The sequence below is a fragment of the Bombus vosnesenskii genome, unplaced genomic scaffold, assembly GCF_011952255.1.
Source record: "Bombus vosnesenskii isolate JDL3184/JDL3185 unplaced genomic scaffold, Bvos_JDL3184-5_v1.1 scf7180000013402, whole genome shotgun sequence".
Classification (NCBI taxonomy): Eukaryota; Metazoa; Arthropoda; class Insecta; order Hymenoptera; family Apidae; genus Bombus; species Bombus vosnesenskii.
The window spans coordinates 395,524-420,329 of NW_022883025.1; the positions used below are offsets into that span (position 1 = coordinate 395,524).

General features: G+C 42.2%; 1 protein-coding gene across 1 annotated transcript in view; it reads left to right on the plus strand.

Moving 5' to 3' along the window:
- Nucleotides 1-437: 437 nt before the first annotated feature.
- Nucleotides 438-24,806, plus strand: part of LOC117237784 (serine-rich adhesin for platelets-like) — a 29,960-nt gene continuing 5,591 nt past the window's right edge. The window contains exons 1-6 of the mRNA XM_033502116.1: nt 438-697; nt 11,763-11,966; nt 14,632-14,970; nt 15,593-15,915; nt 18,919-20,217; nt 20,343-24,153. Of these exons, the coding sequence (XP_033358007.1) occupies nt 563-697; nt 11,763-11,966; nt 14,632-14,970; nt 15,593-15,915; nt 18,919-20,217; nt 20,343-24,153 (6,111 nt within the window). The 5' untranslated portion in view covers nt 438-562. The remainder of the gene's footprint in view (nt 698-11,762; nt 11,967-14,631; nt 14,971-15,592; nt 15,916-18,918; nt 20,218-20,342; nt 24,154-24,806) is intronic.

Consider the following 24,806-nt stretch of genomic DNA (forward strand, 5'->3'; position numbering starts at 1 on the left):
GTAGCCTGTTTTCGTGGAAGCCGGCAGTTCTGAAGTTTCGTCGCCAGAGCTATGAACTTGACATCCATAAGAGCGACCTTCCACCCAGCCACGTAACGCCGTATCGATTGCTCGTCAGCGGAACGCTGACGTAAACTCCTAACTGCAATAGTTTAATTGAATCTGGAAGCTTGAAGCATCGATGACGAGCTATCAAATGGCTAATTAAACAGCGAACTCGCGGCTACTCCATCGAATCTGCGGCTTGCGAGTTTCGCTTCGCGGATCCTGTGAACTTGAGGATCGCAAGGTCGGCCCTGAAGCCACAGCCACGTGGTATCGTATCGGATTGACGCAAGTTGAATCGCTTCTCGCGTCGGAGAGGTGCGAACAATGGGCCATAAAAGAATAGAAAGCTGGCACTTTGAATATAACTTCTCGAAGGTGAATGATAAATAGAAGGTGAATGAGGACCATGTAAGGTGTAAATATCGTGTGTATCTCTGGTGAAGAGCACGTGACAAAGACGCGAAGAAGAAGGTTAGTGTTCACTCGTGGAAGCGACGAGGAATAGCCATGAAAGATGAAGCGCAAGGAAAGAAAGAAGCAGAGCAGAAATACGTCGATTCGATCGAAACAACTGCAACCCCCCGGAGTCTCCATGGACATGGAATCGTCCTGGGCAGCTCAAGAGATCAAGTCCAATCTGAATAATATGGTACTGTCTCTGGCGATATTGTTCTACAAACGTTACTCTTTTATTACGAGTGCTCCTTTTCTTCCTGACAATGTCCAATGATGTGGTACATATACCTGGTGGCGAAATTATTTTCTATATAAATATATATTTTTAATGAAAAATTTCAAATACAGAACGGGGCATATAAATGTAATAAATTTGTGCGTTGTTAACAGTAGACCTACCTATAGTTAAGACGAAGCTATTTCTACCACAATCAGTGAAAATGATTGGGCTTTAAAAAATACGTAATAATAGAATATTTTTATATTTATTGATTTATTGCTTTCTTACAGAAGCAATTCCATGTTAGGTGGTACATTTTTGCTATTATTAATCCAGCTGGGACCATAATCCCTAAACGAGGGTTGGCACATTTATAAAATTGTAGACCCAGCCGTTTTGACTGGTGTGGTGTTTCTAGTGTTAGCATCTAGCGATCTAGCGATCTATCCGGAATTTTTCTGATAACTGATAAAGTCATATCGAATGATACGCGGTAAAAATTTGGAAAACGTGTGGCAAGAAAACGAGGAAACTGGTTAATTGGGGGTCGATAAATAGAGTGCAGGACTCCTGTACACTCCGACAAGTGCCAATCATTTTCACTGGTATTGGTATAAGTAGCCTTGATACAAAATTATTTTCATTGCCACCTAATGACAAAACCCGCAATCACTTAGTTGCCAATATGTTCAAAGCGATGTTCACGCGATTCAACGCACCTTTTCAACAGCTAATCGGTTTCGCTATCTGTACTCATAGTGAGTCGTGAAATTCGGAAATCCTTGCACACATTTATGACAGTTTCACTTGCAGTAATTTGCTTAAGAAAAGTAACCGTCCAAACGGACCAAAGCATACGCGTTTCGTTTCTTCTTTCGTCGCCTCGAAGCTACCTAAAGCTGTGTAAAAATTCTCACTCCAATATTCCCATCGTTCGTGATTACTCGTAACAGCGTAATCGCACAATGGCACAAAGTAGCATACGGTGGCTATGATACGATCGCAAAATAAAACCATATCACGCGATGTAATAATAAAATCAGGTTCGAATGAATTTTCCAATTCGAGGAAAAAGGAAGATAATTGTTCTAAACTTCAAAGGGAAGATAATTGTTCTAAGCTTCAAAGAGAAGATAATCGTTCTAAGCCTCAAAGGGAAGATCCATATAGGTGTGAACAGACTGGGATCCGAAAGGAATCATCGGATCAGTGTTCACACTGATCATTCACTGTTCACGCTTGAACCAGACGTGCAAGATCGCAGTATCGCGCCTCTGACACACATGACCATTTATAGAGGAGAAGGCACGCGTTCTCTGACGTTCCTTTTGCTCGCCAGGACGTCGCGTTGCAGTGTCGTTGGTGTGTCATTGATGCGACGACGCGGCCAGTTTCTCCATTTCCATCGCCTGATATTCGCCGCACATGCTCGTTGCTGGTCGATGTTTTCGAAACAACGAGACACGATTCTCCGTTTGCCTTTTTCGTTGCGCTCGCTGGGAATTTCCAATCTTTTCGTTCGATCGTTCTTCTTGGCGGAATAGTAACAAGTAAGTAATGGGAAGGTGATTATTTTTACAGAATGTAAAATGAGAGGATTTCGAGCAACATCGAATGTGATTATTGATGATTAGTATTATCAGGCAAGTTCGATTGCTAGTTTTACAGCGTACTGGTTAATCTAATTTTCTCAGATTACATGGACAAGTTAAGTAAGTCTGATTATTAAAGATGATGCACGGCCTGAAACTTTCCTTGCGTGGTGTAATATCTTAAAAGCTCGAGAAAGTTTACGTTTGCGTGTCTATGAGCAACATTGCTGAGAAAATAATTGCATCGACGAATTGAAGGATTTTTTTATTTTCTAATACGTACAACATCTCGTTTAATCCAAACTGATATAAACTGTTATTGTAACAACAAAAAATGAACTTTCTTTTTCCTATCTTCGCATCGGCGATCGGAATCAAAGAGAAGATTCTTTAGACTAATTTGGTGCCTCGGGTTCCTTATACAGGGTGAGCCAGGAGTCGTGATCAGTAGAGAGAAACAATTTACCGAATGCCCAGTTGGACAAATTGTAAAGCTCAAATTAAATAATGAAAAAAAAAGTAAGATCTTGGTCGAAACACTCAGTTCAGTTAGGTGAGAGCCTTACTGAAGAGTCCACACTAGCAGAAAAAAAAAGTAGAGAAAATTCGCCTTGGAATCCTCTAGCAGATAGGTGTTTTATTAAAAAACTATTGGTTTATTTGCGAAAAATTCAAGCTGATGTCGAAAAATCATGAGGAACAGAGAGTTGACAACAAATTTACTATAATCACGTTGAAACTCTCTCGAAACCGCGCTGTACCTGATAAAGCTATTTTCGATCGAACTATCAAAAACACAGTAATCTCAATATATTGGTTCACCCTGTATGTCGTAACGTCGACTCATTTGACGTCACTTTGGCCACTGTCTTCTTAGTCTTCCAGAACCCTGTTTCTTCAGAACCGGTAGAACCGAGAAGATTGCTGCGAAGATCCAGTTTGATGTAGTGGCTGTTGCTTCTTTCTCGTATTGTCCGTCTGATGAATTGCGTGTCAGAGTCATCGTGCAGCGTTTTGTTTGATACATAGCACGGTGCATCCGTCTTCCTGCGGAGTATTTTGGCTTGAGATCTTTGTACGATGACAGTATTGGATTTACAGACACGACCCTGTAGCTCGATGCCATAAATCCATATCGGCCTTGTTATCTTTTCTATAAATAAGTGTCTTATTCCTCGCTGATAATCCCCGCTTTCTGACAAGTTGTCAGTAGATATTTTCGCATCTTCCATCTATTTTCTCTCTTTTTACCATTAATTGTTCCTTTCAATTGACTTTATTGCGTGCAACATATTGGGAAGATCTATTGGGTTGGCAATGTCTAATGACATTGATGACATTGACAAAATCCGCAATCACTTAGTTGCCAATACAACAGATATCGTACTGTTCACAGCTGCGGTATTTTTATGCGGTTTTTACGCGTTTGATAAAGTTTGGGATGGCATTGCTCTTTCCTGAAAAAGAAACTTACACGGGTTGACTTAGTCTCGTTGATTTTAGCTCTCCATTTGAGAAGCTACTTTTGGAGCAAATTCAGGTGATCTTGAAGGTAGGAGAATGCAATTTTAGGATCTTGTGGCTTGCAAATATCGCTGCATCACTCGCCAACGTCCCTATTTTGGTGTTCGCTGTGGTTGGTTAGTCGAATATATATAGCGAACGTGGAACTGGAAATAAATATACTATGATACACGTAGGAACAAATTTATACACTGTATATTCTGTGCGCAGAATCAGCCTTTTAATCGATTAGTAAATTGTTGGCCAATGTCCATATTGTCCATCAAAACCCAATGGCCATCCATTGTCCATCACGAATAATCATTTGGGCGATCCTAGACGAGCAGACGAGAATGAAATATGTAAATTAACCGGTTAGCCGGTGTTGACGAGTATACTCGTCACGAAGAAATGGCAATACTTTATGTTCTGACGAGTATAATCGTCACGAAGAACTGGCAATATTTTGTACTCTGACGAATATACTCATCACGAAAAGCTGGCAATACTTTGTGTTCTGACGAGTATACTCGTCACGCGAAAATGTAGTTACAATTTGCTGTTTTAATTGCAATTTAGCAATTGGAGTAAACTGTAATAATAAAATTGAAAAATAGAACAGTCAAATCACAAATTTATTCTGTATTATAGCAGCCACACATACTCTGTATGTTTGACGAGTATACTCGTCATCGGTTACTTTTTGCGGCACAATTTAGGAACACACTTTTCAAAGAAGTCGCAACAGTTAACTAGTTGATAAAATTAAGGAACACGGTTCTTATTTCAAAATGAACCAGGAAGAAGAAAATAATTTTTTCAGTCAAGTACCATCGATGAATAATCTATGGAAAATAAAGTATTAAAATTAAAAACCTTGCGACGCAACCTCCATTCGACCAACGCGTCCTCTGCTTTCTTCGATGAACGTTTCGGATGAAGAAATTTCCAACGAAGGCAAGCAAAGCAATGTTTTAACGATTTCCACGTACAAATGCAACAATATTTGACTCGAATCGTAAATCCAAGATTTATCCAATCGGACAGAGAGTCCTCGAAAGCTTTACAATTCTGAAAACTTCCCAACTAATGTAATGTGAGCTCGTCAGGTTTTTATTTTTAATAATACAAGTTCAACAATTGAGTAATACCCTATAATAATAATAATAATAATAATAACAATATTAATACGCTATTATACGATACCGCGATTATACGATTATTTCGTGTTCAACATGTACAGGTTTCTGATTTTAACAAACTCATTTTCTTCTTCTTAGTACTTATTTTTAATTGAAACCATCTTTTTCAACTTTTCCAATTTACACACCTGATTGTTTATTTTCCCCCTGCAAATTGTCATCCGACAACGTACATTGAGCCGTACCGTGCGATAAGAAGATATCTGGAGAGTTCACCTGGGCCAACCAGACAATTATCCGCAAGGAAGAATCGATTTCTTGAAATTACACGGTGTTATCATGGTAAAACGAGCGTGTTTTCCAACTTTCAGCTCTCTGGTTGTCCTAGGCAAGTAGCTGAATCCTCGTTTTAGAAAAAAAATTCCAGCCGGACGGACAGGCAAAAAAAGTAAGCTGAATGAAAATCGTCGGAAAGAAATTTCCTTATAATATACAGCACGTTACAGTCTTATCTAGCTCTTCTACATTTACTTTCTTTACATTTGCCTCACTGATTCAGCCACGATACGATTGCGCGGTTTCTCGCCAGCCATTCCACGCTGACCTCCTTTCCTCCGCTGCTACTTGTTTCTTTAATGTACCTGCGATCCTTCCCCTTGGCCCACCTGTCCCTTTCCTCCTTTCTTTCCCTCTTTTTATTCTCTCTCTTTCTCTGCGTCTCGACCGTTTCGATGGACCGGTACACGGCAATCCAGAGTCTTATTTAAGGGCAAGGTGAACGTACTGCTGTTGCGAGGTCAGGTTTTCAGTGCCACCTACGCAGAAGCCGTTGCATCGAGTTGTTATTTTGGAAAATAGAGGCTGCCTCACGCTCCTTTCCATTTTCGTCCGTTTTGTTTTGCCTTTGGTAAAAGGTGTTTTTGCTTCGAATACACCGCAGGTGGCAAAGTCAGGAATAGAACGCGCGACCGACAGACTGACTGGCAAAGTTGAAATATTTTTAGAAGTAATCGATTAATTGCTGCTGTTGCAAACGCATTTCACACAGCAACGCTTTGGAGGAAACGTTTAAGAACGATCTGACCAAACGTTTGTTCGCACGGTTTACGACGTATCTCGTAGCGATGAAATTGCTTTACAGTTGTTGTTCCACGTTGTTTGTACAATTTCTTTGTTCGAAAATTTCCTTTGTATTTCGAAAGGATCGCAAGCTGGTCTGACAAACATGCTTTTGTTAGACACACCAACTGTGATTAACAATTTACCGACCGATAGCCGATTAATCGGTTTTTGTCGCCGATGCTTACTGACCGATAGCCTATTAATTGGCTTTCTGACGCTAACGCTTACTGACCGATAGCCTATTAATCGGCTTTCTGTCGCTAACGCTTACCGACCGATAGCCTATTAATCGGCTTCTTGCCACCGACAATCTTTCTCATTATTTGAGCAGTAATTTGCTATTTAGTACTAAGGTACCTTGTTCAGTTGCGTCAGTTGCGTTGCTCTGTAAGCTCCTACAGTTTTACACCAATTTGAAAAACTTACTAGCGAAAAGAATGGTATTGGAGAGTCTAAACCGAAACAGAGCCGGAGCCAGGGAGAATCTGCGCCTGAGTTGCCGATCGGACGTGCGTATGCTGTTGAACCGCTAGAGATCGGTGAAGTATTAAAAAATACTTGACACGGTCTGGATCATGTGGTTTGACAGTTTTCAGTTTTCTTTATCGTTGTTTCTCTCTTATTGTACGTGTACTTGGTGAGTGGCTGTCGTAGTGATATTTATAGCGTTATTAAACGTTCTTTGTACTCATTGTGTAAAACGTAGCTCACCCTCCGGAGAAGTTTGAGTTTTAATTTGTACTTTCAATTAATCCGGAAATATACTTCCGTGAAACGTACATGACACGCTTTGGTCTTCGTCGTTGATCCCTTGCTATTGTACGCGTACTTCGTAAATCGCTGTGAAAATTCTCTTTCATATATATAGGCGGCTGGATATTCGCGTGCTCGCTACTCCAATCGATTGGTTAACATTACGTGGCTACACTGTTAACGACTTGTAAATGGTTGGTAATTATAGCGTGAGACACAGCAACCTAGAAAGGAAGTGACATGTGAAGAATGCGCAATTAAGAAAACACATCAATTCTATGTATTATTAAAACGAATAATCTTCCTGGAACCTCTGACAATCTGAACACCTAACGAAACGACGTATTCGTATTAATTTCCAAAGATCAAATAACGCGGGTCAATCTAAATGCTCGTTGAGGTTAGCAACTAAGTGGTTGCGGATTTTGCCATTAGGTGGTACTACAAAATCCGCAATCACTTAGTTGCCAAGCTAATACGATCTTTTTTTCTGCTTATCAAATTATCAAATTGCAAAATCAAATTATAGTCGACATTCAAACAATACAATTAATAAATATAATATAATATTCGTTTGGCAACTAAGTGATTGGGGTTAGGTTATTTAGTAGGTTAGGTTAGGTTACATAATATTCGGTTGGCAACTAAGTGGTTGCGGATTTTGCCATTAGGTGGTACTACAAAATCCGCAATCACTTAGTTGCCAAGCTAATACAATCTTTTTTTCTGCTTATCAGATTATCAAATTATCAAATTGCAAAATCAAATTATAGTCGACATTCAAACGATACAATTATAAATATAATATAATATTTTATTGGCAACTAAGTGATCGGGGTTAGGTTATTTCATAGGTTAGGTTAGGTTAGGTTAGGTTAGGTTAGGTTAGGTTATATAATATTCGGTTGGCAACTAAGTGATTGCGGATTTTGTCATTGGGTGGTATCGACAAAATCCGTAATCACTTAGTTGCCAAGCTAATGCAATTTCTTTTTCTGCTTATCAGATTATCAAATTATCAAATTACAAAATCAAATTATAGTCGACATTCAAACGATACAATTATAAATATAATATAATATTCAATTGGCAACTAAGTGATTGGGGTTAGGTTATTCAATAGGTTAGGTTAGGTTATATAATATTCTGTTGGCAACTAAGTGATTGCGCGTTTTGTCATTGGGTGGCAATGACAAAACCCGCAATCACTTAGTTGCCAAGCCAATACATATGTAGGTGCAATCTCTTTTTCTGCTTATCGTTCGTTTGCGAGCAGCAAGTGCAACCTTAACATCGTCGCGATTACAATAATCGATTTAAGCGGAAAGCAAACAAGCGCGGAAGCTGTTTTTCCATCGTCGTTCGATCACGTTGGTGGAAAAATCACGTCTAATCGACGAAACGCCAGCAACGATGTGACACGGTTGCGTAAAAAAGAGAAAAATATTTCAGGCAACCGATCGAAACATCGACGCTAATCGACGTCCAATCAACGTCTCGTTATCATTACGAATTACGCGTTCACGGGTGGCCGAGCCAGGAATTTGCACGTGTACAAAGCGAGAGACGATGGACGCGGCGCGGCCGACCAGGCTCATTAGGAATAAATCAATTAGCAGGCCGCCTGATTGCCGGCTCAACGATTCGACGGCTATCCAATTAACAGTTTCCTCTTGATTATCAAACAATACTCGATCTTTCGACGAAGACGAATCCCTGGCCGGTTGATTCGCACAAGCGACAGGCGCCAACGTCAGCTGAACGTTCGCGAATACGATTATTCACCACGACTTTAATTAAGTGGCTGGTGGGAGTTGCGTCGACGGGTCTTTCACCTTTGCAAAACGTACGGCGTAAGGTGGGGAAATTTCGTTCGTTCGAAACTAAATCGATTTTTTTAACCTGACAAAATTTGTTTCATTATATTTGGTAAAAAGTTTCTCTCGTTTCATAAGGAAATGGTAGACATTTTTTGTTTTATTCGTTGTTTTGTTACTACAAATAAAATAACACAAAAAAAAATGTTGCGCATTTAATGTTTGCTTATATTGGGTTGGCAATTAAGTGATTACGGATTTTGTCAATACCACCTAGTGGCAAAATTCGTAATCACTTAATTGCCAACCCAATAAAATGAAAGAAACTTTTGGGACGATGTAAAATATTTGAAAACCTGGTAACTGAAGATTTGTGATCAATGTTTTATAAAAGTTCGTGCAATCGCGGTAGAAAATATGTGTAATTGTCGAGAAGAAGTGTTCCTCTTTTCGTCGACTTAGCTTTAGCGAGAAAATGTTTACGTCGTTGTTGTTTTACGTGCTTGAAGGATCTTTTATTACAAAAGTACGTACGTAGAGCAGATGATGAAGCTGTACAAGAAGAATCATATACGAATTTTCTGATTCGTCATATGCACGTGCACTGCTCGTAACACCATCTGACGCACGCGGTGCGTCTACCCGCGTTTCTGTCCTCACGTCGTTCGAAAATTGATTGTAATACATTGACTGACGATTGATTGTATATGAAACGAGCCACGTATTGGTCTTCTTCGTTTTTACTCCATCACTTTGTTTCGGATTTCTTTCTGAATGACGCGTTTCTAATATAATTGCAAGATGTGATCGATAAGCGATAGGACGAGATGACTACTTTGGAATATAAAAATAGAAACGGTATACTACACGTGGACGAAAACAAAGGCTACAATTACGTGCTTTCGATATGGAAATAGAATTTCGATTATAAACGCTATTCCTTAACCAGTTAGATACCGCGATCTCTTTGAAAATTTTGAAAAGCGTGTACCTAGGATGTGTGGCAAAAAGTAAACGATGACGAGTATACTCGTCAAGCACAGAATATGTATGGCTGTTATGATATAGAATGAAGTTGTCATAATATGACTGTTTTATTTTTTAATTTCATTACTACAATTTACTGCAATTACTAAACAGCGAATTGCAACGACCTTTTACACGTGACGAGTATACTCGTCAAGCACCACAGTGTGTGGTAAAAAGTAAGTGATGACGAGTATACTCGTCAAGTACCAGAATATGTGACAAAAAGTAAGCGATGACGAGTATACTCGTCAAGCACCACAGTCTGTGGCAAAAAGTAAGCGATGACGAGTATACTCGTCAAGCAGCATAGTATGTGTGGCAAAAAGTAAATGATGACGAGTATACTCGTCAAGCAGCACAGTGTGTGACAAAAAGTAAGCGATGACGAGTATACTCGTCAAGTACCACAATATGTGTGGCTGTTGTAATATAGAGTTAAATTGTACTGAAAGGACTGTTTTATTTTCTTCATCATATTTCTCGTCATAACACAGAATATTTCTACTTCTTCGTGACGAGTATACTCGTCAAAACCAGCCAACTACTTAATCTCAAGTCCATTAGTCGATCGCTCGAGTAATAATGAATCGTCTAACGCTTAGTGCCTGGTCTTTAGGCTCTCGCTTGGAATTAAGGGAAGAATTCCGTCGGCTTCAGCGAGGTAACGAGTTTACTAACCCCTTGGCATGTAGGTTAAAAGGAATCGATGAGATTGCACGGCGTGCGAGCGCCGCGTATGCATCGCTCGCACTGTAGTCTGTGCAGCTATCGCTGTAGGAGCCGCGGTTAACCAGAAGTCGCAAGCCGGCCGGCGTTAACTTCGCTCGCGAATCACAGCTTCGGCTTAATTGTTTCCACGAGGGAGATCAGCTACGAAACGATCGCGGATCGATCGAGCTAGTGGAAACCAGTCGCGTTGATCGCTTCGTTGCTTCGTCGATTGCGCGATTTTAGGAGATCGCGCGATATAAAAAAAGGAATTTTGGAAGGAAAAAGATTGCCGTGCGTTTAAGAATCTCTTTTGGGTTAAAGACGCGATAAGTTACGAGGTGGAATCGAGGCTATTGCGGGAGAAGTTGAATTCGAAGAAATTCAAGTGCAAACAAGTTTTTGGACGAACGTTTCGCCCGATTACGCGAACATTGACAAAGTGACAATTGTCGATCACTGCAGCCTGTTCATTACGCGGCAAACTTGTGACGTTTGAAGAGTTGTTGCTGTGGAAGGTTGAGTCCTCGGCAATATTTCAGATTGTGCTTCTTTGCTGGGCTATCCCGCGTTGGCTGGTCATTTTATCGTTGAAAAAGAACACGTCTGAGTAGTTTGCTTCGTTAAAGTGTTCGTGTAGATTCTGAAAAACAAATGTAATCGTTGGGTCGTTACAGGATCCATTCACAAGTTTCGAGTTAAAGACCGTAGTGTTAAAAAAGTATTTAAAAAGTACAAGAAATATCCAGACTCGTAGCAAAGTATGTGAAAAGTATAGAAAAAAAACCGTCTTCAAGCCTATTATCAATTTCAAAAGGCGAACTTCACATGTTTTGAAAATTTAAAGTTTAAGTTTGCATTTAAAAATTGCAAACTTCACATGTTCCTTGAGTGTCTTGTACTCGACCGCATACCTAGCGATCCTAACCTAACCTAAACCTAACCTAAGCGATGCGAACCTAACCTAAACCTAACCTAAGCGATGCGAACCTAACCTAAACCTAACCTAAGCGATCCGAAGCTAAACGATCTTACGCATAAGCCCAATGGCTGTGCTCTGTAACAACTAAGAAAATTAAACAAAAGCAAGGAGCAACAATTTCCCAAACGGATAGCATTCTGCTTCAAAAATCCCTTCAAACGACAAATTTAAAAGAATTTGTCACGCTCGTGCTCACGTTCACGTCACGGAATTGATGAGCTTCACTAAAATCTCGGAACAAACCTAAGTTTATAAGACTTGGAAATTTGTCATCGATTGACTTTTAAAGCTAAAGACGAGGCTAAAAATCGTAGAAGTCTGTCGCCATCGAGAAACATTGCCCCGCGAGATATGATAAAGCTAAGGGAAAATTACGTGCGGTTGTCGCAGGCTCGCTTTCAGCAGAAGCAACTGCAGGAGAAGGAGCAGAAGTTGCTGCAGCTTTACGACCAACAACAGCAACGAGCTTATCAAGTGGTGCAACGAGGCAGCGCCGGCTCCAACAGCTCGAATCATGCTACCTCCATCAGCCAGCACACCGTCACAAAGACCTCGAGCAGCAGCCATACAACCTCGACCTCGCAAGGTGGAAAGGTGAGCGAATCCTCGCGTGGAAACGCGCCGCGCGTTGTCGTAACGCGGTTTCACGCTACGCTTTCTTGAATGGGCTAATGGCCGCTGTTTCGTGGCTGAGAATCACGACGAACCGCCTTTCAGCCTTCCGTTCCGTTCCTTCTCTTTTCTTTTTTCTTTTTTTTTTTCCTCCCACGAAGCACACATTCGTTCGTTAACCTGTTAACTGCGGAGTTTAGTTTCAAAACTCCCGCGCCTAGCGAAAATCAAGCGACGACGAGTATATACGTCGAACGCGGGGCGGATGCTCCTATTGTAAATTTTGCGAAGAAAATAAAGCAAAAGGAGGAAGGAGTAGAGTCGGTTGCGTTGCTTTGTAAACTGTCACAGTTTTATACCAATTTGAAAAACGTATAGTTAGCGATGAACGAAAAGAATGGTATCGAAGAGTCTAAACCGAAACAGAGCCGGCGCCAGGGAGAATCTGCGCCTGAGATGCCGGTCGGACGTGCGTGTGCTGTCGAATCGCTATCGGTCGGTAAAGTGTGAAATAATAAAAAAAAAGAACTTGTGAAGGTCGTTCACAGATTTCCTCGTTCTCGTTGCATTTCGGAGAAAGTCGCGACGAAAGAAACGAAAACGTTTTCATTTGTTCATCTGTTTATTTGCGTTATGGCACGTTTCCGCGTCAAATATCAGCGGAACAATGTCTGGCTGCAATTAGAGCGGTCGTTGTTAAGTGCAATGCTCGCATCGCTGCGTGAGGCCAGTATTTTGAGCAGTATCTTCATTAAATAGACGATAACGCGAATAAACAAGCGTAGAAACGAGAACTGTTTTGCTCCTCTCACCACGATTTTCTCCAAGAGAAAATCCCTGCTGGACTTTTCTTCCTAACCAGTTAACTTCGTTCGACGTATATACTCGTCGTGTAAAATAAAACAGTAGCATTTGCTATAAAAATTGAAGACTTTGGTAAAAAGTAATACAAATAACATTTAGTGAGTTTGCTTTATATTTCCAATAAACCTATTGTGTATTTTATAAAATAAGTTTGATTATTTGATTAATGTCTTTGGTGTATCGATTATGTATTGTTTCTTACGAATTAAGTTGTTTATTATTTTCCAATTGTTCGTATGCTTTAACTTATTACTTTTTACCAATTTGTAAGTTTTTAATAACAATAGCTTTCTCAACGATGAATCGTTCATTTTTCGTCGAATAAAAATGTAAAATTTATGGTAGGAGCACCCGCTCTGCGTTCGACGTATATACTCGTCGTTGCTTGACTTTAATTACGCGGCTCGTCAGGCACTTTTAAAACTAAATTCCGCAGTTCACTGCTTAATTTATCCATCCTCTACGCCCTCGCGAAGCTTTGACATTGAAGTTAAGCACACCCTGTATATAACGCTGATATTCGCATATAACATACGATGTGTTGCATAAAATATTTGTGAAGAATTCGAAGCAAGGTGGATGGTTGCGTTTATTATTGAAGAAAGGTAAGAAGATTAAGGGTTTGGCGAGCCTTGACCGCAATCTTGAGAATTCGTAAGTGAGCGTTGTCGAGCGTGGAACCAGTTTGTCGGGAAGTGAAATTATGTCAACAAGTAAAGGTAAACCTTCGAGTAACATTGAACGAACTTGTTCTGAAAATTTGTTACAACTGCGAGGATCGAGAAATAGGAGAAACGATCTCTCCTTGTGATTCTTTTCTTCTTTTCTTCTTTTTTTTTTTAATTTATTGTTCATCGTCACATTTTCTGATAAGCTGTTGCTGACTACGATTACGTGTATTCTATAAACATACTAAATATTTTTATACTATTTAAATTATACTATTTGCATGCTACATTTGGTACATTTAACTTCGTTAGTGCTGTTAATTAGCAATTAATTAGTTGGCAAATTAGTATAGTTTGCACACTTCTAGAAGATGGATAAGTTTTAATAAACAATTATTCTAACTTATCCATCTTCTATCTTTTCTCTTATCCATCGTTGCTTTCAACCAGTTAGCCGTTTTTCGCGAGTATACTCGTCATGAAGAAACATTTTGTATTACCACGAATCTGTCACTAATCAAATTCAAAAATAAAACAACCGTTTCGTTGCAGCTTAATTCCAAATTATAACACGCACTCTGTGCTTGACGAGTATACTCGTCACGAAGAAACGCTAGTACTTTGCGTTACGACGAGTCCTGTCACTAATCAAATTCAAAAATAAGACAACCGTTTCGTTGCAGCTTAATTCCACATTATAAAACACACTCTGTGCTTGACGAGTATACTCGTCGCCACTTACTTTTTGCAATGTATTCTGTTACTTCAAAATGATTGCATACTTCTGACATATACAAACACTTACAACGCTATCTCATCCATTGTTGCTTTCAACCAGTTGGCCGTTTTTCGCGAGTATACTCGTCATGAAGGAACATTTTGTATTACCACAAACCTGTCACTGATCAAATTCAAAAATAAAACAACCGTATCGTTGCAGCTTAATTCCACATTATAACACACACTCTGTGCTTGACGAGTATACTCGTCGCCGCTTACTTTTTGCCACACGGTTCATTCACATTGCTTTGCAAAGTTACCAAAGTGGTCGCAACGGCTAACTGGTTAACAAACAGCGACGAGATTAATCGTAAGAATAACATCTGTTCGCGAAGGTGAGGCAGATGTTCGACGAAAGACGGCAAACGACGGTGAAGGGCATCGACAGAAGCTACCCACTGGAGCCGCTGGAGAACAAATCGCGGAAACAGACGAACGGAAACGGCGTGCAGAAGAACGGAAATTTGACGGTGAACCGACAGTCGGTGACTGTGAAACGAGTAGCCAAAGCTGACGTGAACAGCAATTTGAACGGTGGCAAACCGATCGTCTCGTATCACGAGGAAATCAGTCGAGAATCGTTCGGTCCGTGCGCGCGCCAGCACCAAGAGGATGACGAGTTTGGAAACGAGAACCACGTCGCGCAATATGCGAATGGAAACCATCGAGACGAGGTAACGCGCCATTTTCCAAACGTGGCAATTTTCCCTATTGAAATAGCATTTCTTAACATATTTGCCTCGTATGTGTACACACATACACACACATATACACACGTGATACATACGGTACGCGTTGGATTCGAATTGCCACGTATTTTTACCATACGCGAAGCAGCAAGTATCGACTTAGCTCGTGCAAAGGGTGGAAAATCTCGGACACGAGGTGCAAGTTAAAGGATGAAATTTGGAAAAATACTTTCATAGTAATTAAATTACATAGTAATTACATTACTATTACAACATTAATTAAATTAAATAGTAAGAATCCTTGGATTCTTGTAATAAACAGTAAACACAAAGACGTAACTGGAAAGTTTCTAGGACGAGCGTTTAAAGACGTTGCATTCTTAAAACTTACAGCACAAGGATAAATACAATTTGTTTAGCTTAGGATCAGATCTATTAATTGTGATGTGTAATCGAGATGAAATATTTCAGAGCCACGCTATCATTTCCACTCGACGTATTTAAATGCACGTTCTTTCGCTATCTGGCAATTTTAGTTGTGTACATAGCGCAGGGAAATATTCCCTTGGGCAATTTTTACCCGGATATTTCAATTGCATTCGTGCAGACACGTATGGAGGAAGTTTTGGACGAAGATATGATAGAAAGGAATCGTATGATGGCGAAACTTCATCTGATGGAGTACGACGAGACGTTGAAGCACCGTGTTAAAAACGACCTCGAGAGCGAGGAATTCCCCGAGGACTTTATGGTCGATGTTCCTGACAAGCTTCCAAAACAAAGTGTTACCAGGAAGTTATCTCAAGCGGAGGTCAGGTTGGAACGCTTTAAAAACGCGAACGCGAGGCGTGGTAACAACGTTACGAAGAACCCAGCCATTGGCCCGAAGAAACGATCTGACCCAATATTTCCAGCAAAATCCACTTGCAGGTACGTACGTAGACATAAAGCCAGAAACAGAAAGTAGAAAATTCCAAGCCGTGAAAATAATACGTAGATGGAACCGAAACGAGAACGACGTTATTTTTATATTAAAATGGTGAAAAAATAACTCGTATCGTATTTGCCGCCAGTGAAATCCATTTGCCCGCGAGTCTTCCATATTTATAAATCAATATTTACGAACACGTATCCGTAAATATTTATGAAATCCTTAATTTCATCTGGGCTTACACACGCACACACACACCTACGAGAAACAACGTACCGCCGGTTGACAATATTTTTGTAATTCTACGAAATCTTCTGTTTATCTGAGAATAATATTTTTGCTCGCCTGTTTACCTAGCCAAACCTCGCCGAGAGCGTTAAAAGCGCAATTCTACTTTATACCGGTCGGTAAAGTAGATTGAAATTTAAGAGCGTTTCTCAAGGATGGTCGTGCAGTGCTGAACTGCGAGGTAACTATCGTTAGCTGGATAAAATTGGCTGTTGCAAGTTTCAACGCGTATTCGACATTGACAATTAAGATACGCCGTTCTCGTTGTCGTTTTCCAATTTCCGACAGAGATCATCGCTGAGACCATCAAACTACTGGAAACAAAATTCGCTGTATTTCTAACGATACTACAGTTGCACTGCGGACGTTTACGCGCATTTAATTAAGACAAAATGTACACGTGCACGCGCATAATACACGAAGATATATAAAATATCCATAGTATAGTTGCTGTAAAAAAAGAAACAACGAAATTTTTGCTGCAACGTTTCTTCAGTCTTAGTCACAGAACTATAATTCTGCATAAACATCCGCGGTCTAGTTACGACAAATTTCAACTAACGATAATTCGGACAAACAATCATATTTCATGTAATCCTTGTCAGCGCTTTACCGACCGCTAGCGATTCAACAGCACACGCACGTCCGACCGGCATCTCAGGCGCAGACTCTCCCTGGCGCCGGCTCTGTTTCGGTTTAGACTCTCCAATACCGTACTTTTTCAGCATCGCGAACGGTACGTTTTTGAAATTCGTATAAAACCGAGAGCCTACGAAACTGACGCAACTGAACAAGCAACCTTGGTACTAAATAACAAACTACTGCTGAAATAATGAGAAAGATTGTCGTTGACAAAAAGCCGATTAATAGGCTATCGGTCGGTAAGCGTCGGAGACAGAAAGCCGATTAATAGCCTATCGGTCGGTAAGTGTCGATAACAAAAAACCGATTAATCGGCTATCGGTCGGTAAAGTGTTAATAATTAAATGTCTAAAGATATCGTCGACTGGCCGGACATCAGCAGTTGCTGTTGCTCAATGTACCATCGAGAAGCTTAGCAAGTGTTCCGTTGTTTCGCGTGAAACAACACTGCACGCTAAATCGTACGGTGAAGCGTACGTGAACTCGTGTCGCACGAGCGAAGATATCTTCGGCCAATCTAAAGTATCTTGAAGACATTGTTTCTAGCGTTTTCTGCGACAGTGTTAGGTCGTAACTCGTCTTTACACTTAAAATTGTCATTGCTTCTTAAAATTCTCATTCTGTCTGTCTATTCACAAAATCCTTTTACTCTTCTTTCGTACATACGCCGCGCATCTTCCGCTACTTTTCACTTCTCCACTGTATTTTGTCCCTTTTTGCTCCTGCGTCCCGCGCGTTAATCCGCTACAGCAGAAGGTTTGTCGAACAAGTAAATAAATCAGATGAATATTTCACATCGCAAATGAACGAAATATTTCTGCTATTTCAAAAAAGAAAACAAAATGATACATACGAGGGAGGGGAAAAAAGAACGTAGAGAATAGAAAGCATCTTAACGCGTAAGTAGCTCGCGTCTTTCGACGATCGAATCGAACGTTGACAAATGCGAATTTTCCGGCCGCTAATTGGCAATCAGCGCTAACAATCCGTCGCTGCTTTCGCCCCGCCAAACCCCTCTACGCCGCCGATTAATTTCTCGTTGCATAATTGCGATCGCTGACTAGGCTCGACTCGTTTAAACCCACGCAACCGTAGTAGCCTAACAATACGTGGTCCCTGGAAGTGATCATCCTTGAAAGAACAACTAAATGGCGCGTTTCCGGCAAAGTTAAAGGCGCAGCGTCTCCGGTTTGTCGCAAGAAGGAAGATGCGCCCGCTCTAATTTATATGTCCGCCTAACATTAAAGCTATCGGAGAAAGGATAAATCGGCCGAAGGACATTAAACGCTGCATCATCAACCATAACAGCCTACTCGCCAAGCATGAAGCCGTCGCAGTATCGGAGACAACGTGGACGAAAAAAAAAAAAAGAAAGAAATAAGAGAACAAAGCGTCTCGTGAAACAATTAGTCGCACCACTAGCAATATCGTCGACGACGATTACCAAATTTGTATAATTTCCATTGGATTTCCTTAGTTGCTTCCTAGTTGAACAACGAATAAAAAAAAAAGTATCGTATTTGATGTTAAATTAACGAAATGATTCTGCTAAGTCTAACTTTCACGGCGGTTGACCGACGCACTCTCTTTTCCTCGGTGACCGAACCGTGTTTTCCGGATCCTAACGATGGACCGTACTTGAACTCTCACCATGTATATTGTTGCGACATTTTCTGTATCGAAGTTTTACGCTCCGAACGGAGGGAAACATCGGCGAAGCTCCACGTGGCTTTTCTCGCGGCTTTACCGCGTAACCAACATCTTCTTAACAAAATAAAACCGATCAGTCGAGACGAATAGCCGAAGATCGAAGCCAGCTGCCCTAGCTTTGTTTTGTCGCGAAGGAGAATCCTAGAAAATATCGTGTCCGCCTGACTCATTTTCCTCTGCTATCTTCTTCATGTCGGCTAACCACAACCGCAAAGCAGGATTAACACCAGATAACGAACGAAACCCGCATTGTAGAACAAGAAGATAGAGTTAGCAAGGCTAAGCACTGCCAAATGAGGATTTCTGAGGCTTGTAAGTTGTAAACAGAGTGGAATATTGTTATACTGATTGTGATTTCATAGCGCCAGCCGAATGACCAACACAGCTTCAGACAGAAGATCGAACGACGGGAAAAATCCTGCAAGTAGCAAATCCAGAGGGAAGACACTGGTCTCTGGAAATGTGGGGGAAACGGTATCGTTGGATTCCGGGAGAAATGTGAGACGAAGAGACGAAAATCTACGGTTCTTCTGCGAAGAGTCCGAGAAGTCTGCCACTGTGCACGCCGTTGGTTCGAAAACCGCGAGGAAATTGTCGCCTGATTTGTCTGAAGATAGAATACGAAGAAGCGAAAGGTCTGCGATATTTAATAAAGAGAAATCTGCTATTAAATACCCGATAGACTCGAAAGCTGCAAGAACATCGACATCCGAGTCGCTTAAAGATAAGACAGGGAAAAGGCAAAGTCGCGAATTATTCTCTAAAGATGCTGGAAAATCGACCGTAACTTCTGCGACTGGCGCAACAACTGCTAGGAAATTGTCTTCTGAAGCTTTAAGAGATGTCAAGGATCAAGGCGATCATGGTAAATTTATCGGCGAGGAGTCTGAAAAATTAGCAACGACTTACGCGATTCGTCCGAAGTCTGCAGAGAGACCGATTCGTGAAGTTTCCGAAGTTACAAAGGACATTAAGCGACGAAGTGAAAGTCCGAAATTCTTCTGCAAAGAGTCTGAAAAATCAGCAACGACTTACGCGATCGACTCAAAGACTGCAGAAAAGTATACTCGCGAAAGTACGAAAGATACGGAGGACTTGAAACGACGAAATGAAAGTCCGAAATTCCTCTCCAAAGAGTCTGAAAAATCAGCAACAACTTACGCGATTCGTCCGAAGTCTGCAGAGAGACCGATTCGTGAAGTTTCCGAAGTTACAAAGGACATTAAGCGACGAAGTGAAAGTCCGAAATTCTTCTGCAAAGAGTCTGAAAAATCAGCAACGACTTACGCGATTCGTCCGAAGTATGCAGAGAGACCGATTCGTGAAGTTTCCGAAGTTACAAAGGACATTAAGCGACGAAGTGAAAGTCCGAAATTCTTCTGCAAAGAGTCTGAAAAATCAGCAACGACTTACGCGATCGACTCAAAGACTGCAGAAAAGTATACTCGCGGAAGTACGAAAGATACGGGGGACTTGAAACGACGAAATGAAAGTCCGAAATTCCTCTCCAAAGAGTCTGAAAAATCAGCAACGACTTACGCGATTCGTCCGAAGTCTGCAGAGAGACCGATTCGTGAAGTTTCCGAAGATACGAAGGATGTTAAGCGACGAAGTGAAAGTCCGAAATTCTTCTGCAAAGAGTCTGAAAAATCAGCAACGACTTACGCGATTGTCCGAAGTCTGCAGAGAGACCGATTCGTGAAGTTTCCGAAGATACGAAGGATGTTAAGCGACGAAGTGAAAGTCCGAAATTCTTCTGCAAAGAGTCTGAAAAATCAGCAACGACTTACGCGATTGACGGAGAAACAAGTAAAAAATTCTCTCTCGAAGGTTTAAAAAGCGTCAAGAAACGAAGCGACAGTCCAAAACCTACAACTTACGCGATTGAGCCAAAGTCCGCAGAAAGATTGATTCGTGAAGTTTCCGAAGATATAAAGGACGTTAAACGACGAAGTGAAAGCCCAAGATTCTTCTGCAAAGAGTCTGAAAGATCAGCTACCACTTACGCGATCGACGCAAAAACAAATAAAAGATTCTCTTTCGAAGATTTAAAAGACGTCAAGCAACGAAGCGATAGTCCAAAATCCACAACTCACGCGATTGACTCAAAACGTGCGGAAAGATCGATCCGTGAACCTGCTGAAGACATAAAAGACGTTAAACGACGAAGTGAGAGCCCGAGATTCTTTTGCGAAGGATCTGAAAGATCAGCTAAAACTTACGCAATTGATCGAAAGGCTGCTAATTCCTCGAAGACCAGAACACCACGTAGCGATAGTCCGAAATTCTTCTGCAAAGAATCGGAGAAATCAGACACGGCTTATGCGATAGACTCGACAATTCTTCCAACGTCCCCTAATTATATGAAAGACAGTAAGAGCTCCGTATTAAAAATCGAATCAAAGAACAAAAAGGATATGACTAGTAACACGATAAGAGAATCAACGAACGACACCATGAAGAGACACGCTACATTTCCCAAACGCGATGCAGTCAGCAAATCTTCTTCTTCGGAAAGTCCAAAATATGACGTGATATCTTGCGCGAAACCCGAGTACCAAACTCTGCGTAAATTTACCGAAACCAAGTTACCTGACGTTTTCGAGCGTCTAACAAGAGAACGTAGCTCGAGTCCTCGGTCTTTCTGTCGCGAAGGCAGAAGATCAGCCACGACGATGAGCACCCGCAACAGGGACACCGAGTCCATCTCTGTATCTGCAAACGCGGTCGAGGAAATGAAAAAGAAAGGCAGCGAGAGTCGAAGAGTCGGTTCTGGAAAGCGCGATGCTTCGATAATTCGTGCTGACGAATCGAAATCACCAGACTTCGCGAAAGCATCGTCCAGAAGCTGCAGCGTAAGTCCGCAGTACTTCGGTTCGGATTCTGACAGATCCGCCAGCATCCTAATGGTCACGCCGGAGACGATAGTGAAAGCAAAAACAGATCTAGCGTGGTGCAAGAAAAGAGAACAAAGTCCTACGTTGTACGTTTCCAAAGGCGAGAAGCTCGTCACGAACGTACCGAGAGAAGCGATAAAAGGATCGTCGACAGAGAGCTACGACGAGACAGCGAAACGCTTCATCAGAAGCTCGGTATCGCGATTTTTCTCGGAGCAATGTGAAAGAGCAGCGAGAAACGTGGAGCCGAGAAAGCTTCAGCTGACAGACGCCAGAACACCGAGTCAGACGAAGTCGCAGTTCGATGATGGACAAGCTGAGAGGGACGAGAGAACGAGTTTCGTCGCAGACGGCAGTCGCGACTCATCGCCCGGGTCTCGAGAAATCGTGGAAAGTAAAGAAGAAACGCCAGAATTCTTGCGTTACGAGACAGAAGAGTGCGCCATCGCTACGAGCCTTCAGCCTAAGATTTGCACAGACGTTGAGCAACCGCCCAAAGGTGCGCACTCGCTTAAACAAACAGTTACGCGTGAGATTACGGCAAGGCCAAGGAATCTATCGACCAACGTCAAGGACAGATTCTCGAAGAGTCCTTTAAGCGTCAAGGACGACAACTTGACAGCCGAAAACGCGAATGCACTTAGCCGTAGAGGGTCCGCCGGTGTTTTACGTTCGACGAAACTGATTCGCGACGTACTGCAGCGTCAGAGTGGCCAAGATCAGGTGGATGCTTCGCCTGGAATATCCAGCGAATGGGAAGAGCGACCGAGGGCCGACAGGATACAGGCAGAAACGAGGGCGGACAGGAAAGTTGAGGAAAGAGCTGGGACGCCGACTGGTCGCCAACTGGGATCGAAAAGTTGCAGGTCCGTGGAAGTGGACACGCAGATCGGAGAAGTCAGGACGCCTGAACGATACGTAAAACAGGAGCAGCTTCGAGGCACTTACTCGAGATCGAGCAAGGGAACAGCCTGCGAGAAGTCGAGTGTTGGAAAGTTGCTGACGTATTCCGTGCGCAAGCCGGTTAAACAGAGAGGGTCGTTGCTGGAGTCGAACATTTTCCAGCAATCGCTGAGAGGTCGAGATTCGGCGGACGAGAGGCCCGTTAGCTCGAAACGTACAACGCGAATTGCATCTCCGAAGAAGGAGCCTGCAGCTTGTGCTCGTAGCTTGCAGACTCGAACTAAGGGAAACACGGCGAATGGGAAGAACAAGAGCGACATTTTGAAGGCTCGCAGCCAAACAGCGAGTCCGATCTCAGCAAGCAGCGGAAAGACGAGCTCAGAGACGGTTGCTGATAAGAGGAACATGGACAGATACGATGCTTCGAAGCGTATAATGCGAACGTCCAAGGAATCCATCGCTCGTGGCTCGGAAGGAGCAACTGATGTGGCAGATCGAAGCGGCGAAACCAAAATCCCAAGAGCTGGAGCACGAACTGCCAGGAAGCAGAGTATCGCGGATGAGAGGAAGAAAGGCAAGATGTCTAAACAGGCTGAAATTTTGAAGTCCATGCAGCTCGTTCGCAGTGCTACAAGAGGATCAGACTTTGCGCAGGAATCACGAAAAATGGTTGGCGAATCAGTTAATGACGGTACAGCCAGAGACGAACAGACTGAAATGAGGAAAAGTTGCTGCCCCTCGACGATCGATATTAGAAGGTCGGAGGCCGGCTTAACTTCTATAAAGGAACTTTCCAAGAATTACGAGAGAACAGACTCGGTGGAGTCGGCTCTCAGACGTTTCGATTCGATCGGAACTGAGGCTGAATCGATCCGGGGCACGTTGGAACGAAGCGTGGAATCGATACCGAAGGAAATACGAAGGAAATCTGGCGGAAGCATTGGCCGCAAGGCTGACTCAAAGACGATTTCGCCAAAAGCACTTGATCCACCGAATGTAAATCTTTTCGCTAAGAGAACGTGCGCCAGCAAAGCTACGACCGTATCCAGAAGCGCAATGGCCGCCGCTAAAGGGAGACAGGCTGAAATGCAAGAAACGCGGAGGCAGAAAAAATTGGAGAAAGCCAGAGACTCGATAGAGATCAGCCGAATTGCCATAAGATCGAGATCGCTGTCGTGCAAGCGGAAGCTTTTCCAGCACACTGATTCCAGCGAGACTGGAAGCGTTGCATCGAGGTGCAGCATCGATTCCTTAAGAACCGTGGAACGTCTCTCGACGACTTCCAATAAGAAGAAAACGCGCGACTCGGTGAATACCACGTCGAAACGCTTCGAATTCTCTGGCAACGACGAGACGTCGACGCAGACGATAGACAAAGCAGAAACGGATAAAATGACAACAGGTGTGGGTTGCTCATCGACGAAGCAACTGAGATCGATCGAGAATATTCGTAGGTCGATCGAGGACGAAAGTTGGGATCGCGAAACGGGACAACCGTCGGTGATGTCGGCGATCGTAGGCAGCGTGGCGAAAGCAGCGGGTCGATCGGAACCTCGTCGAATAAATGTCAATGATCGCGCTGGAAATAGAAAAGAGATATGTTCACCGGGGCGGTCGGTGAACCTTACCGCGAGCAACGACGCTTTAGGGGATACGGAGCGTTCGTCTGTAAAGTGTACGATGCGTTTCTCCAGGGTCGCGAAAAGTCCGAGCCCGGAGACGACCAAGGAAACGAGCATCCGTGCGAGAAGAAACATCCCAACGTCGCCGTCCAAAAGTCCGGACACGGTCGCTAGGGTAAGCAAGAATTGCATAAAAGGTTTTCCTTTCTCTTCAATGATTTTGACGTTTCGATGGAAGCACACGATTATGGTAACGTGTTTCTGCTTGCAAATTGTTAAGGCAAATGGTAAACTCATTTTTAGTATGTCATTAACCAGTTAGCTGTTGCCACCTGTTTGAGAACTTTGAAAAGCGTGTATCTGAAACGCGTGACGGAAAATAAGTAAATGACGAGTATACTCGTCAAGCACAAAGTGTATATTATAATTTGGAATCAAATTGTAACGAAAGGACCGCTTCATTTTTTAATTTTATTACTCACAGGACTCGTAACGCAAAGTACTGGCGTTTCTCCGTGACGAGTATACTCGTCAAGCACAGAGTGTATTTGGAATCAAATTGTAACGAAAGGACCGTTTCATTTTTTAATTTTATTACTCACAGGACTCGTAACGCAAAGTACTGGCGTTTCTTCGTGACGAGTATACTCGTCAAGCACAGAGTGTATATTATAATTTGGAATCAAATTGTAACGAAAGGACCGTTTCATTTTTTAATTTTATTACTCATAGGACTCGTAACGCAAAGTACTGGCGTTTCTTCGTGACGAGTATACTCGTCAAGCACAGAGTGTGTGTTATTATATGGAATCAAATTGTAACGAAAGG